Consider the following 16,773-nt stretch of genomic DNA (forward strand, 5'->3'; position numbering starts at 1 on the left):
GTTCAAACAACTGTTGCTGTCTTTAATAGTGAATAACTTCTACAACTTTTCAGATATAAAATCTCGGTAAGCGAACATTGATTATACTTCGCACCAATACAACCACGAGCGTATTAATACTAATATAGGTCTAAGTGTTGCAGACAAAACAGATATCCCATGGAGTTAACTCTTGACATTTTGGATCCCCAACTTGACATCTTGCATATTCATTGTTCCCTCTTGTCATGCTAATTATTTTATCCATGCACAGGCATAAATTTTATCACACTAATTTCCGTGGTTTGAGCACTAATAAAAACAACAAAGGAGATAACATGCACTTATATTACTAGGCATGCATTCCAGTTCAAGTACACGGCATGCACTTCCAATACTAATCAGCGATGAAAAGTGTGGGAATCACTATGAATGGCAGGGGCAAAGATATCTTGAAAATAGCTGTGTATGTATCGAGTATATATTTTCTGCACGCCCCCCCCCCACACACACACGCACAAACTTGAATGCAAATCACATCGTGGAGTTACGCATTTTTGCAATCACAGTGTCCGTACAGTGCAAAGTCTAGGTAACGTCGTGCAGTCGACATACCTTGCAATTTTCTTTTCCATCCTGCATGAGTACCGGTTAACAAATACTCTTGAGTTGTGTGGTGTGATTGTTTTGTGTTTTTTCTGCATTTCGCCGCGCTTGTCTGTTGTCCAATCTCTGAAGTGTATTTTCATTAAAAAGCAGTATTGAATTTCTGTGTGAAATGTCATCAAAATCTTAATTGCCATTACATTAAATTCTCCCACTGTTGTTCACAAAACTTCGAAGAATTTGAGTTTTTCATCACTTTGTGATAATTGTTTGGGGATCTTGTTTATCAACGTGCATGTTGGGTGAGAGGAGAGGGAAGATGTATAGATTTAATCCCGTTCGTCAAGGAGAATGTCGACTGGACGAGATTTTATTCAATCAATATCAAAATCCCTATGCTGCGTCATTTCCCTCATACCATGCTGCATGAACAACCTGAGTCATATCTTCATAACGTCTGCAAAATCACGACATCTCACGTATAACTGAGAAATCAATCGAATTGCAATATACCTTCCAATCCCACTTTGAAAAAACAAAAAGATTATTCTCAGCTGCGTAGTCAAATGCTCACTTTCCCATCTGGCCGTAATCCACCATCATCAGAAATCACATGACACCCATGAGAAAACGAAGCATGATTTTAATCGATATTTATTTACGAAAATCCATTTACCGTCTGGCTGGCACGCGTGCTTAGGCACTTCGAATGAACGCAACTGCAGTTTATATGGAGACGTAACATTTAATATGTACCGAAGCCATCAGTCATGTTTCCTGCTTCGATAGCTACCCCCGCACATTAAAAAAAAAAAAAAAAAAAAAAAAAAAAAAGGTCGTTTGGTTCATCGGGAAGCTGGAATCGTTATCTGTCACATTAATTCATTTCCCTATTTCCGCATCTCTATTTGAGCGGGTCCAAAAAGGTTTCATCATACTTGAGATTCCATTTGCACGAACGCACACACATTCACACTCGATCTAACACACGCATATTATATCAAGCCTAATCATATCACATTTTTTGTCTTATGGATTTATATGTATATCATGATTTATCTTTCTTCGCATTACAGCATTGGCGCTTTCGTCGGCGGCTCACTCGCCATCGTCATCGCCATCATCATCTGCATCATCATCTGCTGTTGCTGTTGCTCATGCTGCCTCTGTAATCGCAGACAGACACGACGACGGAGCATGCGCGGCAACGGGGTCGGGCGGTCGGCCGTGGCATACAGTACGTATCCTGTTTGCGGTGGCGGGCCTCAGGCCCGCGTCGTCCGGGGTTCCCGCCTCTTTGGGCGGTTTGTCCCACTGGCCCACCTTCCCATAATCAGGCACCTCCGTAAGTGACACATATAGCCCTGTGATTCCAGGCTCACCAGCATCAGAGGCATGTCACCATCGACCATCGTAGAGGAGAATATGTGACGTCATTTCACCTTTAACCCCCCATTGGAATGTAACCGCTTTAAGCGTTCTTTAACAATTAACAAAAGAAGAAGTTTTCATCTTATGATTCTGTTTCCTCATCTGCACATGTTCAGCAATGCATTCGTTGCCAAGTTAGTATTTCATCCGTCGATTTGTCTAACCTAGTTAATTCACTTCATTTGTCATAATATAGCAATAACGCTGTTTCGTTTGTCATACTTATAGTGATAACAATATATTCCAGAAACAAAATAATTCATCTGCAATGTCATGCAACTAAAAGCTTTTAACAGTAATGAATATACAATAGCAATCATGTGTAGGCTACCTTGTGTACGTCACAAGCTTCCGTTTATTAAGCATTATTACATGTATATACCGAATGTCAATCAGAAGGGAATTGGGACATCAAATTCTAAACCATTCTGTTCTGTGTAATATATATATATATGTGTGTGTGTGTGTGTGTGTGTGTATGTGTGTGTGTGTGTGTGTTTGTGTGTGTGTGTGTTTCACAGTGTTATTGAGCTCATAGGAAGAAAACATTTTTGATGACAATGCTACTGTTGAAAATCACATCTACTTTCTGTTTTCATTGTCAATTTCAGTTTGGAATGCCATCCTAGTTCTTGCATGTCATGCACATACATATAGCTTAGACTAACTTTTATTTTAAAAAAAATGATCTATTGCGTCTAGATTTATCCTCGCCGTCAGAAATCAATCATAAACTTCGAATGTTGAATAATAAGGTGATCAGGAGAACCAAATGCATCAATCAGGAAATCTAAAGGGAAATTTCGTACCTCGGAGAGAGAGGAGAATGATACAGGATCAGGGGGGCATTTCATGAAGCATTGTCCGACAAAGTTGTCAGAGAAATTTGCTCTCAGCCAATCAGATGCAAGGATTTCAGTAGCTTGTAACAGTTTGTCAGAAAAATATCCGACCAAAACGCTTCATGAAATGCCCCCAGTTGCGATTCCTTCTGCAATACATCTGAGGATATTGGTGAAAACGCATGATTAAGAGCTATTATACGGAAAACTGAAAACTGATGGTTCCTTAATGAAGTGCAAACTCTCAATTGCATCTTTCCAACTTCCCAAACTGTTGGAGTCCAAGAGTTTGCAACTCGTTTGTGAAAGCATGTTATACGACTCGAGTATAACCTGTGCGTGATGCCGCCATAGATCTTGTAGGCCTATCGTAAGGGCCTATACTGTTGACCAATATAATGTGGACTTTCTTCCATTTCAAATAAGTTTCGAATCACTTATGATATAATTACTTTGTATTACTTTATATGGAAATAAAATCATTTTGAATTGAATTGAATTGAATATGATACCCGTTGCTATTTTTCCACAGATGCACCACAAGCCAGAGTTGCTACAACGCCAATCGTGCATGAGGCGCCGCGATCAGCACCACCAAAGGCAGTACCAAACTCATACCCAAAACAACAACAACAGCAACCACTGCACTACTCACCACATGCGGGACTGACGCACAATCACCAACATCAGCAACACACCACTCAGCAGCACCCTAACGCAACGCCACCATTGCAGCACCAGCATCAGCCCTACCCGCCGGCGTCATCGGTGGCGCCTCCTACCACAATTGGCGCAGCTGTGTACCCTCCGCCACAACCTTCACCACACATGTGTTACCAGCCGCAGCATGCTTACGTACCGGCGCCCGTGGTACACACGCAGCAAGTACCGCCAGGTGCTGCGGCCTCAGCTACGGTAATGGAGCGACCACCGCCTTACGCACCATCTCCCGAACACCGACAGAACATGCACGCTCCACCTTTATTGGATAAGGGCGGATACCATTTACAAGGAGGAGATACGGCTGGTCCCAGTGCACCCCCAGCCCCGCCACCGGCAACAAATCCGTATTTCCACTGAACTGATTTCTAATAATTCTCACTTTCACTCACCTGCTTGCTGCAATTTCTTCTTCTTCTTCTTTTGAAACAATTGCAGCAATTACTTCAGAAATTATTGAAAAGCTTGATTATTGAATATGATTAACGAACAACATACACAAGGTATGTACCATTCGCTTTTCAATGCTGTATTATACCAATTATATCCTGTCGCACTGATCCTAGACCCGCTTGACAGCATCGGGGATTGGCATGGTTCCTGACAGTCTGTTCTAACGACACATTTCGAGTACAGATTTAAACTTCATACAAACCACAGAGCGATTCACCGCTGTAGTACTATGATATTCGTCAGTATTTCACTAGTCCATTTCTGTAACACGTATACTTTGAATGAAAACATCTTTGGTTTTTTTTCACTGCAAGAACTAGCGATTGCCAACTGTATCCGATTTTTCGGGTAGGCCCATGGTCACACATGTCTCTACATTACAGTTAGCCTCCGAAAATCAGCGTTTGATTCTTTTTTTTTACGCATCCTAAAAATGTATTGGTTTCTATATACAAACTCTGTGGTAGAATGTTTATTTCAATAGGTTAAATATTTTGAGGAGAAAATAGCACTGACGAAAAAAAATGACTAAATTATAAAAACAAATAAATAACAAAAAAAATATATAGTGGCATGACTTTCAAATTTCATTGGAAAGAGTAATAAGTTTGCACAAAACAATGCAGACAATTATTACGCCAAACTGTAGGTGGTTGTCGATCGGAGTTTCATCTCCTTTCTCAGAAAGGAGAAAGTTTTTCTTTTTTTGGTATCATTTTTTTTTAATGTCATGGTATCCCCACTTCCATTGTGTAGCCACATTCCCGGCTTCTGTCTACCCATATCTACGTTTGTTTGTTTGTTTGTTTGTTTTTTTTAACTTCTAGACTTTATGATCATGGCGTTACTTTTTCGGAAGAATGACTGAGGCTAAAGTCTTACATCCATGCACTATCATGCACACACGCTTGGCGCGGAATAGAAATGTGCATGTGCAGGCTAGCGCGGGTGTAACAGATTGGAAGACGCCATCTCATTTTATTGTAAAGGCCAACACGATCGTCTTTTGCGCGCCTTCAGTAATTTATTTTCTAGCGCGCGTGTGAAAAGGAATCGTGTAATAACAAAGTTCGCCGTGTTTTCTCTTGGGTCGTGCGACAGCGAGGGATGATGTCTCACACCAATTAAGTCCAGGTCCCCCGTCGAGAGAGGTCAATTATGGACTGATTATAACTCTATGAGGAAGAGGACAGCGTTGAATAAGTTGACCTCCTCGAAATAACTGCTGGACGGGGCGATGGAGATACGATGATGTATTGAGGTAGTCTTGTAGTGTTTGATATGTGTGTATGTAAGTAAGATGGGTTATTGGTTCCTTTTTAAAAAGACAGCAGGGCGTGATAATGCCATAGTGCTGGAGCAATAAACTATAACGTATCGAACACACTCAGTGGTGTTTGATTAGCACATGATTTAAAAACGACAGGCAAGCAAACTAGCAAACAAATGAAAATACCTTGATGCCTGTCGAGAGGAAGAAAGATGTACATAATGTTTCTATAATTCCAGCGTGATTAAAAAATATATGTAAATGTGAATAATATCATCAATCCAAATAATTTTCCTGCATGATGAATTCTCACCAGTAAGACTTACATCCTGAACACCCCATGCGATTGGGAAACCTGCAGAATTCATACCGAGTTACTTCTCTTTATAATCATGGAACAAAGTTTGTCTTAAAGGAGAAATCTGTTATGAGAATCTGAATTTCAGGTATAGGCCTACTGAGAACACTGTAAAACGTTTCAGCGAGTTGCATCAAACATTGTTGCTCATTGAATGCGTTGCTACTGGGCATGGAATTGATGGATAACAAGAAATTACTACAATATACTGACTTCGACAGAGTTTCATGAGCGACGATATATAACGAGTAACATCAGTTTACATTCTGACTGGCCACAGCTGGGAGTGAAATTATAATCACAAGCATCGAGAAATTGAAAGTATCAATGTAGACGGAAATTGGTGCATTTATGTACATTTTATAGATGCACAAGACTCATCTTTCTCGTGAATATTATCAGGTCGAGTGCATTATGTTAAGGAAGTCTTTACTTTTCAACAAAATTACCTGTGGCCCTATAACTTTCACAAAATGTCGGGCAGCTGTTCTGAGACATCCAGCGATATTTCAGAGATTTGCAGCTGACATTTCCAGATTCGTATGAGCAGTGGCAGTGATATTTCTTGAGAAAAGGGCATGACGACGCCGACAGTGAGGTCGTCGATCCGAGATTACTAGACGCTGAATTCTGAAGAAGGAGCGATTCTTTCTGAGCGCAGGGAATTGCCGTACAACGTATTGTTTAAACGGAAACGCACGTACACCAAATGCTGTGGATAAATACTGGTTAATACAAGTAGACTTATCTGCGGCTTCTCGATGCTAGCTACGGTCAGAAGAATGTTGCTAAACGAATGTAATAAGCATTACGCTGTTCGTCCGTAATTATGATGTAATCATGACATGAATGTAAAGAAGATATTTTCGAGTCACTACCTGTCGACTGTTATGCTAGCTGTTTGTCTCATCAGTGTCAAGACTTTTTGTTGCAGTTCATATGCGCGTTATAAACTTCGATTGTCATCATCAAATCCTTGAGTTCAACACGCTTCAAACAGGGGTTACCTTCCATTAAATATTTTTATTGTCAATTGTAATCATTGTCTCCATTGTTTTTTTTCTTCCATCACTCTTATCCTCTTGTACAGCTGAAGCATATGACCACCACCACCACACCATCACACAACCACCACCACCACACAACCGCACCACCACCACCACACACCATCCCAACCACACCACCACCACTACCACCACACCACACCACACCACCCTAATCACTACCACCACACCATCCCAACCACACCACCACCACTATCACCACACAACACCACCCCAATCACCACCACCACATCACCACACCACCACATCACCACCACCAACACTACTAATACCCTAATCACCATCACTTTCCCTTTCTGTGCTAATGAATTAAAATGTGCACAAATTTCACACATATGTAGTTAAAGGGATGGTATAGTTATGGTTGAGATGAGAGATTCAGATTTTCACATTTTTTGTAAGATGAGAAACCAGCTATGAATGTAAAAAAGCATACAATTCTAAGAGGGATTAAGAGTTTATTTGATGGAAATCGGTGTTGAAATGGCTGAGATATCCAAAAACAAAGTAAAGTGCTCCCAATAAAAGGTGGGTCCCACCTTTTATTGGGATCTCTTTGCTTCTGAATATCTCTGTCCGATCCAAAACCAACTCTCATCAAATAAACTTTGAATTCTTCTTAGAATTGTATGTTCACTCATAATATTATGGCAGGTTTCTCATTATTTCACAAATAAGTTGGAAAACTGAAACCAAATCTCAATGCAAACTATAAAATCCCTTTAATGAGACATGCACAGGGCAAACTGTTTTAATTACACCATCATGTTACTCTTCATCACCACTATCTTTGTTTATATCTAGGTGCACATCCCCAAGACAAATATATTTTCATATTTCACACCAAACATCATCATCACTTTCTCACGGAAATCCTGACTTAGCAGATTTAAACGAATCGACAGCTTGATAGTGGTTCAGCTGCAGAGGGGACTTTCCCAGATACGGGCAAATTGTGTGCCCTCCTACACACTCTTCAGCATCATTCATCTCCTGTGTACGCCCCCACAATGCCATGAAGTTCCTTTCGTCATAAACACTGCACAATTCGAAATAAAAGGCGGAGGATTCAGACCCAAGTGTCAGATGATTCCAGTAAGAAAGTCCATGGTGGTTTGGTTTGCTTGTGTGGCTATTGTTGTTTTAAAGTGCCTAGTGTAAATGCAGGGTCATGGTTGTCCAGTTCCGTATCTTCTTCTGATGAACTGAATCACATTACATAAAGAAATCAAATTCTTCATTTCCATCTCAATCAACACCACAAAAAGGAAAAACAACAGTTGATATTGATACAAACACACGAAACACCACAGTGCACATGGAACTCTCCGCTTTCTCTTTTCTTCCTCATTTTTAATACTGCCGCATTGAAATGGACAATTCAAATTTCTACAAATTGTAAGATACGAAAAAAAAAAATAGAACAAACTCCTCAGTAGAATAGTACAGTACAGTCTACAACCCAAATGGATTGTGTATCTGTGCTTTCTTGCTACACCGTTTAGCAATGCAAATCCCCCTTATTAAGGACACGGGCAGCACTCTTTATTTGATTAGTACACGTTCCTGTGAAATGTCTCTCACTTAAAACATTCCAAGCATCCATTGGTGACATCGTAGAGTTTTGAGCAAAACTAATAATCAGATAGTCAAAAGTACAGGAAGTTTGTGATATATGTGGACAAAAGTTTCTTGAAAGGTCAAAATCTGACACCCTCACCACCCCCCTAACAAAAAATGTGGCACTAAGGGCATGAAAATAAAGTGGTACATAGTCTCACAGATGCAAGCAATCAACTTGTCAGTCTTTACATCACAATTGAGTGGATGAGATCACATTATTGTTTGTTTGTGTATGTGTGTGTGTGTGTGTGTGTGTGTGTGTGTGTGTGTGTGTGTGCATGTTTTTGTTATGAATTCATCTATTTTTTGAGGGGGGGGGGGAAGCAGTATACAAATAATGACTGCTATGAGGGGCACAGTTAAAATTATGGGCCCACGGTGATGTCAAAACCATAACTATGCCTGAAGCGAAGATGAGGGCATAGTTATAGTTTTCACATCACCGAGGGCCTACATAATTGTAACTGTGCCCCGAATATCAAGCTGTCATTATATGTTTTATATACCGAAAATATAGATTCTTCTTATCTGATTGGTTAAAAGGTTACCTGAATTAAACAAGGACTAAAAGCAGCACTCGTAATCAACGCTGATCGACAGCGCGGCGGTCGCATCATTGGTGCGTACATATGAGTGATCTATGTGTACGGGGTTGCGACTGTCTCCAAACCTATTTACAGGGCACAGTTGATTCTATGCCCCGGGCACAGTAAATCATGACATCATTTTGATCAAAAATGGGGCACAGCTTTTTCATGACTCCACTTTTAAGCAATCAGATGAGAGGAATCCATATATGAGATATATAATGACTGATCCCACACTATGAAGCAGAACAGCGCTAGAAAATGTCCCCTATGGAAGCTAGAATTCCAATAACCACTGACAACCTGCAACAAAGACTAGTCAATATGCGGGCTATGATAGCCTTGTTGTACAAATCTGTTTGGTTTATTACATTTTGACCATATAAAGATACACTGATATCAGTTTCCATCAGTTTTCAAAAAATTCATAATTTATTATTGGAATAAATGCATTGAAAAAAAAAATGTTAAAAGGTAGAAAGGAAGATAATGGGATGCTTAACAGTCTGTTCAATCAGCATGAAATTATTTTATTGATAGTGTAGGGACAAAAAACTTCTAGTCAAAATGCACAGTATGGGGTTCAATGGAAGATTCTACCACAGACCTTGGTCCATGTTAGTTTATATCCACACTGCATAATAACTAGGCTTTTCATACTGTGTGAGTAGTCATCGGAAGAATATGTTTATGTGTCTTCTAAACGTAAATGCACGTATTCACTCTCTTTGTAATTATTCAAATGCATTGCCACTTATCACTTCACATGGTTTTAAAACCCACTGATGCTCTCATAAACCTTACACGTGGAAAATATTTCAGACAACAGAAAATGAGTGTTGATAGAGATTAAACGGAAAAAAAAAACTGTTCAGGGCTGTAAAATAAAAAATCAACCCACTGATATACATACTGTTTTACTTCCAAGTACAGTACCTATACCTTTTTACAGCACTGTCTCGTAAATGCAGCCTTTACAAAAGACCTCTCTCATGTTTAGTTTCAGATGGTCCACACGTGAATATACACCATCGACTATTCCAGGACAAATTTAGTCAGCTTCTAGTGAAACACACTCTAATTAGAACACCTATAATGGGGCTTTGATAAAAGATATCTCAACACAGGGCTAGTGCTTGCTGCTACTTGTCAAAAGGCAATCAGAGTTTGCAAGCATCAAATCTTTCACAAAATATACTGCCTCTGGCACTTTTTGACAGCAGAGGCAGAAGAATCACGTACAAGTTTTAACCTCTTTTTACCAGATTTCGGTGCACTTTTCATAACTTTTAGCGACAGAGGATGGTTGCTTAAAACTCCAATGGAATTATTAAGACTGTAATTCATGCACACTGAATGTCAGTGCACATTTTTAAATAGGTGAAAGGGGGGGGGGGGGGGGGGGGTGGAGACAACCTGGTATGCTACAATTTGGAAACCATCCTTTATTCATGTCATTTCCAAACCAGTATCGAATGGAAATCTATCAAATGATATCATCTATCAATACATTGGCTTAAATAATCGCACAGAAGTCATCTTGAATAAACTGTTCCACATTCTAAATCAAACTGAATACAAAAAAAAAAGGGAAAAATAAACTTCCAATAGCTCTAATATCGATAAGAATGACCTGTCAATGCGGCTTCACAAAATAATATCACATGTCCGTTGCAGTCTACGGCTTCTTCTGAAAACACATTCTCTTCCCGAAATAGCTACTGAATATTATGTGATCTGCTCTGTCTTTCTGTACAAAGTACTGTACATACGTTGTCATACATTTGATTGATTACAAAAGTTACCTGGTTCTCTTTGTACACAGTTTTGTTTACAATTTCTACACATTCAGCACGTCATCACATTTCAATGAAATGCAAAGTAATGTACCTGTATCTTAACAACAAAAGTTTTCAACAACAACAAAATAAGGTTGCAAAGAATAAAATGGCTGGAATATTAATCTGAAGAGCAGAATGAATGACAAAATATATCAATGACCATAATCAATTTTCTTTCCATGTTTGAATTCTTTTTGTTTCTCTTTCTCAACTTCAGCTGATGTATTTTCTTTGTTGTATGGACTTCAAATTTTCTACTTCCAATTTGCACCAAAAAAAAGAAGATAAAAGGTCTTTATTACAGTACTTGAAAAAGAGAGTTTTTCAAAACTTGCAGGTCAATAGAGGATTAGTGCTTCACATTAATATTCAACCAAAGTCTGCAATATTAAACTGATTATTAGACGCATGTAGGCATGACATGATTAACAATGATCAAGACATTAGCACAACAATTAAGCATAACATGCACCTGAAAACTTGTTGAGCAGTGGACCTTACGATGTCACTGTAACAAGACCTACACACGTGAGAGGCACCAAATCGACGTAACTTGTTTTTCTTATTTTTAAGTACCAGATTTCGTGATTATTTACACATTCCAAGTCTATTTACGTCGCAAATATACACGAATGTCAACATGGAGAAGGCAACAAAATCGCAACACAGTGCAATAAGTTAAACTTAATTTTGATTATATATTCACTGAGCCTACTATGACAGAGAGAGAGATTAAAAAAAGTATATAAGCCACAAAACTTCCTATGAGCAGCTGTTACATCACAGTGCTATCTGCTCTATACAACTTAATTCTCTGTACATTTGAGAATTCACAACTGAAAATGTTTCTCATTACTTTGATGGAATAGCTTATTGCAAGGGGGGTTGCACTCACAGTCACATCATACCAGTTATTATTTACATGTCTAAGCTACGGATGGAATCCGCTTGAACTTTGTACAAGATGTTAAAAGAATAGCTATTATTTCACAATGTCTACTTCATAACATTACTACAATGTAGATGCACACATATGTATACACTATTTCTTTCATAATCTTCCAAGAGATACAACCGGTATTGGCAATAATATCATTGACATCTGGAAAAAACGCTTCCTTCAACTTTCAATAAGGCAATACAGGAGATAGGTGAAGAGTATAAATTAGGAACTGTTTGGTAGGAAGTACGAAATGACAGAAGTGCACACTGTCGCACAGAACTGTCAAGACTGCAAAGTTTCATCACATTCTATACACCTAAAGAGCTTGCAGGACAAAGACTACTGTCAGTTCTCCAGATTACAGAAGCATGAAATACACCTGTAAGCTGTGATAGAAGGAGGTTGGACACCAGTCTGTGCTCAAAGGTAGCAATTTGTATCTGAAAAGAAGGGATGACCCAGAATACACATAAAAAAAAAGGGGGCTAGCAGTAGGACCTACCCTGTCATATCAACCAAGATCTTTTTCAACCTAGGACTGGTTCGGCAGGGCTGCCAACATTCACACACCAAATTCAGGGAGATTCCAAAGAGCAGTCAGGGATATACTTGCGTGTTACATGTTTCTCAAAGGGCGAATACAATTCCACAGCCACACAGACTTTCATATTCTCATGTCAGGACATGATTAGATATTCAAATTTTCAGGGAGCCCCCCGCGGCAGAATCAGGGGGGACTTTGCACCTCTGGTTTGACATTCATTTCATCCTCGTATAGATGTTCATTTCTTCCATAACACTTGATTTTCAACCAATTAGTTGCCAAAGGATTCAATGACACATCACGTTAATATGGATCTTTATCTCACTTGCCATTTGCTCTTTATCACACTACATTTTTTGTTGTTGTTGTAAGTGTTGTTCACATGGGAGTTCATAGTTTCAGCGAATTCAAAAAGTTGGCTACGACTGAGAAGTCTGACGACCTCGAGATAAACGATGCAATAGATGTGCTCTCAAATCCCCCTGCCATTCTCAAAAGAAATCAGAAAAGACAACATAGAAAAGAGAGAAATTCTAGTGATAACAATGTCTACATGGAAGCTCAGCACACTAAAAGTACAATTGGATTTTGTCTTTGAAATCAACATATAATAAAGACAAATGCCGAGATGTTCCTAGACCTACTTTCACACACACAATCAATAAAGCAGTATTTCCTGATCAGGAATCTTATCATCCTCACAAAAATATGAAACTTTCAGAAGCACTGTCAAAAGACATCCGCCATCTCCTTGGAGTAAATGTAGTGACTCATATTGGAGTTGACAACAAATTTTCAGCTGTATGGAGTCGCTATGAAAAGCTCGTCACATGTGGAACTTTCATGTGTACTTCATATCAGTGTAGCCCTCTCAAATTACCTCCGTGATTTTTTTTTTTTTAATGCTTCATTACTATAACTCCTAACAAATGATTATAACAGCAAGGTGACAGATCAAACTCAGGATTGCCAATTTGAACTGGGCTCTTTTCATTCTGAACATCTTTGCTATTCCCTGATCATTGAAGATACTTCCAAAAGATTGCAAACTTGCAAGACTCAAAAGGGTAAAAGCCAAAGGGACAAAATTGTTCTGTTTGTTTTTTCTTTGCGAAGTAGTGTAGAAAATGAGTGTAATGCCTTCATCCCAAGATTTTGATGACTGTTGCAAGTAACAGTGACAAGAAATTCTCCATAAAAGGAAGTACATTGGAAAAAATGAGATGGTATAGAGAAAATGAAGACAATCTAAATCTGTTATGATAAAGTTTATTTTGCTTTTCCCTATATCAAACACAATGGAGGATTTCACAGTGTGTTAGAGCATTTACCATCCATCTGTATTTCGATAACCTTGCCACATCCCAAAATATTTCAGAAGCAGTTATGTACTTTGCCTTCCTACTACTAAAGGTTCTCTCTCCTCGTGGCAACATACGCTGCTAGTCATGTCATGTGGGGAAAGCAATGGAAATCAATTATTGCTATGAGAGGCATCCTCATCCATTAAAAACAGACACAATTTATCACTTCAAGGCCCCTTAACCCCCTTGTCATTTACAGCAGCCCATCAACATTTAAAGTAAAGTGCAGTTTTGGGAGTGAGCTAAGAGTTCATTAGAGAGGTAGACCAAAGTGGCAAAACCTTGTTTCTGAAATGTCAAAGCAAAGTGTGAATTGAAGTTCCCAAATAATGAAAAAATAAATGCCAGTGTTCCCTCAAGATATCACAAACGCAGCTTGGGAGCCTCGGCAGATACAAGAATCCATCTTCACAGAGGCAAAGATCTGGATTTACAGGGGGACTGGCTTAGCAAAGAAGAGTCTTTTCTTTAATTCACAACTACCAAAATATCCTATCATCAGGTAGATATATGCACTCCCTCTTTAAATCAATCCAAATCGGTTTATTCATTCTAACATGTTAGGGCTAATTGTCATAGTGTTACAACTACAATGTATCACCAGAGGCAAATGGTTGCAAAGTCTGTCACATGTATTCACCTTATACCCTCTGATTCCTGATGCTTTCAAACTGCAATTAAAAACTGTAATAGGTCTACTTTTTTCAAATTCACGAAATTCATCCGTCGAGATGTTTCCATTGGAACTGATTGACAAATTGACCTACATCAATGTAAATAAGTATTAAATTGATCAGTGTTTCAGTAGTAGCCATGATAAACAAGAGACCCGGGGGTCTCGCGCTCACCTGAGTATCGCAAGTTCACCTTCCATGCATTCTTGCAGACTCTTACCTGAGAACATTAGAAACTTGGGGCAGGGGCAGCTTTGAGAGCTGGGGGTATAGTGTCCATTTGCATATTCCATCAAACTGGTAAAAATAACTGCCTAGTACATCATACTTTATAGGGAGTTGGACTATGCAGTTTGCAAAAAAGAAGACTTAAAACTCTATCATTTCCAATTCTAGAGTAGAATATTGCTATTCCTTAATTTAGGAGGTGTGGGCCCCCAGGGTCCCCCAAGGAAAGCGTGGGGGCCCATTCACACACTTTGAGATCCTATCCCCCTAGGAATGTTACTTGCCCAGTTTGGTGAAAATCCATTAAGTCGTTTTCAGCAAGAAGATGAAAATGTTACAATTTAGGTCCGCATTTGGATCCCCCCCCCCCCCCCCCCCAAACTGTAAGGGGGGCGGGGGCAGCCCTGGATCTGCAATGAACAAACTTGAAACTGAAGTCATCAATGTACAAACTCATGGTATTAACTAAATTGCTTTATCACTTCTGGTTCTAGAGAAGATGATTTGTAAATATTCCTTAATGTGGGGGGGGGGGGGGGGGGGGGGGAGGGGGGATTTACGCACGACGCACGCCGGATGAGGAGCGATCGCAATAGCTCACTTGAGCCTTCGACTCAGGTGAAGGCTCAGGTGAGCTAAAAATCATCGGTGTATATACTCGAGCATGATTCAAACCGACGACCTCCTGATCTCCGGACAGGCGTCATCTCCACTAGACCACCGAGCTTCCGCCCGACAGCAAGTGTTGGTTCTAATCCTTATAGCATGCAGTGGGCACTTGCGTAATTATTCAAATTCATGAAATTCTTCCGTCGAGATGTTTTCATTGCAACTGATCGACAAATTGCCCTACATCAACGTACCTGTAAATAAGCACTGAACTGATCAGTGTTTTACTAGTAGCCATGATAAAAAAATCATGGGAGTACATACTCGAGCAGGATTCGAACCTACATCCTCCTGTTCTCCGGACAGGCATCATCTCCACTAGACCACCGAGCTTCTGCCCAAGCTTCCTACTTTTTTCTTTCTATAACCACACAACAGATGCAGGTCATTGTTTGAAATGCATGGCAAGGTCCTCATCATGCGAGATTTGATTATTTGGTTTGCACAATGCACAAGATGTTATCCATGGCTGTTTGTGCCACTTGCAACAGGTAATCTCGCCACATTCTCTCCCAGGATCTTACTCTGCTTCCAACTATCTGGTACACTGTTCATCTAACCATGCATCCATAAAGCTGTGGTTGCTTGCAGGCAGCTGCTGGTCCCGCAGGAGTGCCAACTCGCTGCTTTATCGTTCACTATTTTTGTTCAACTTACTTGATTGAATTCTAATCTTGTAAAAACTGGTAGATGTGCATTAATTCATTACAATGAAAAGAGCAAACCAATTTCACTCAGTGTATAAAAGTTATTTGATGCTTTTGGAGTTAACGTGTGATTTGTGTAAAAGCTCCTAAGCCTAAGTTGACCTTGACTCATATTTGATTTCATTCCATGACCTTGAATGTCTTCTCTCAGAATTCCTCTTTCCTTTCAAGTTGTTAAAGTTACAAAATGTTATTGAGCAACCTAACGTTTTTTGTCAAGTAATCGCTACAACAATGTGAAACAACCTGAAAACACAATGCCTCAAGTACCAGTACATTGCAGAAGCTATGACATACAATGTCAGAGACGGATACTTCCAACAAAAAAAAAAAGGAGGAAGGAGAACGGAGGTAGCCACTATCATGAGTAAAGCCAAGGGTTCTTGAGACATTCCTCCGCCGTGGCCCGCTTCTCGGGGTCGAACTCCAGCATCGGCAGCAGAAATTCGACGAATTCCTCGGCGCTCTCCATGGGCCACTCGTACTTCTCAGTCAGGACGTGGTAGAGGCTCCACGGCTTCAGCTTCTGGATGTTGCGTAACTCACCTGGGGGATAGAGATGGATGGAGGATAAAAACAAGATGAGAGGAGACAGTAGAAAATAGAGAGAGAGAGAAAAGAGAAAAGGACTTGCATCACAGGTTGCGAATATAAAAAAAACAAAACAAAAAAACCCCAGCCCTTACAAAGGAGGAAACTAGGAACACCTTTTTACATGGCACACCATTCAGATTTAACAGAATTACTCTTCCCAATACAATTAAAATGGCAACCATTTTTGAGTGGTAAATTTTAGGGGGGAAAATGACCTACCAGTAACTAGCAAGTTTGCACATTATTTCTTTGTTTTCAGCAAGTTACATTGTATAT

General features: G+C 39.7%; 2 protein-coding genes across 5 annotated transcripts in view; one reads left to right on the forward strand and one right to left on the reverse strand.

Annotated features, from left to right (window-relative positions):
* LOC139721081 (uncharacterized) overlaps nucleotides 1–3,938 on the forward strand; it is a 35,457-nt gene extending 31,519 nt beyond the window's left edge. Inside the window, exons 4-5 of the mRNA XM_071632411.1 lie at nucleotides 1,662–1,930; nucleotides 3,391–3,938. Coding sequence (XP_071488512.1) covers nucleotides 1,662–1,930; nucleotides 3,391–3,938 — 817 coding nt within the window. The remainder of the gene's footprint in view (nucleotides 1–1,661; nucleotides 1,931–3,390) is intronic.
* An 11,143-nt stretch (nucleotides 3,939–15,081) lies between these two features.
* The window catches only part of LOC139721060 (SRSF protein kinase 1-like), a 99,435-nt gene continuing 97,743 nt past the window's right edge, over nucleotides 15,082–16,773 (reverse strand). For all 4 annotated transcript variants that reach the window (XM_071632389.1, XM_071632390.1, XM_071632388.1 and 1 more), the window contains one exon: nucleotides 15,082–16,449. In XM_071632389.1, coding sequence (XP_071488490.1) covers nucleotides 16,265–16,449 — 185 coding nt within the window. In that variant the 3' untranslated portion in view covers nucleotides 15,082–16,264. The remainder of the gene's footprint in view (nucleotides 16,450–16,773) is intronic.

Source organism: Diadema antillarum, unplaced genomic scaffold, assembly GCF_040938485.1.
Source record: "Diadema antillarum isolate AM-2024a unplaced genomic scaffold, OU_Dant_1.0 scf00000137, whole genome shotgun sequence".
NCBI lineage: Eukaryota > Metazoa > Echinodermata > Echinoidea > Diadematoida > Diadematidae > Diadema > Diadema antillarum.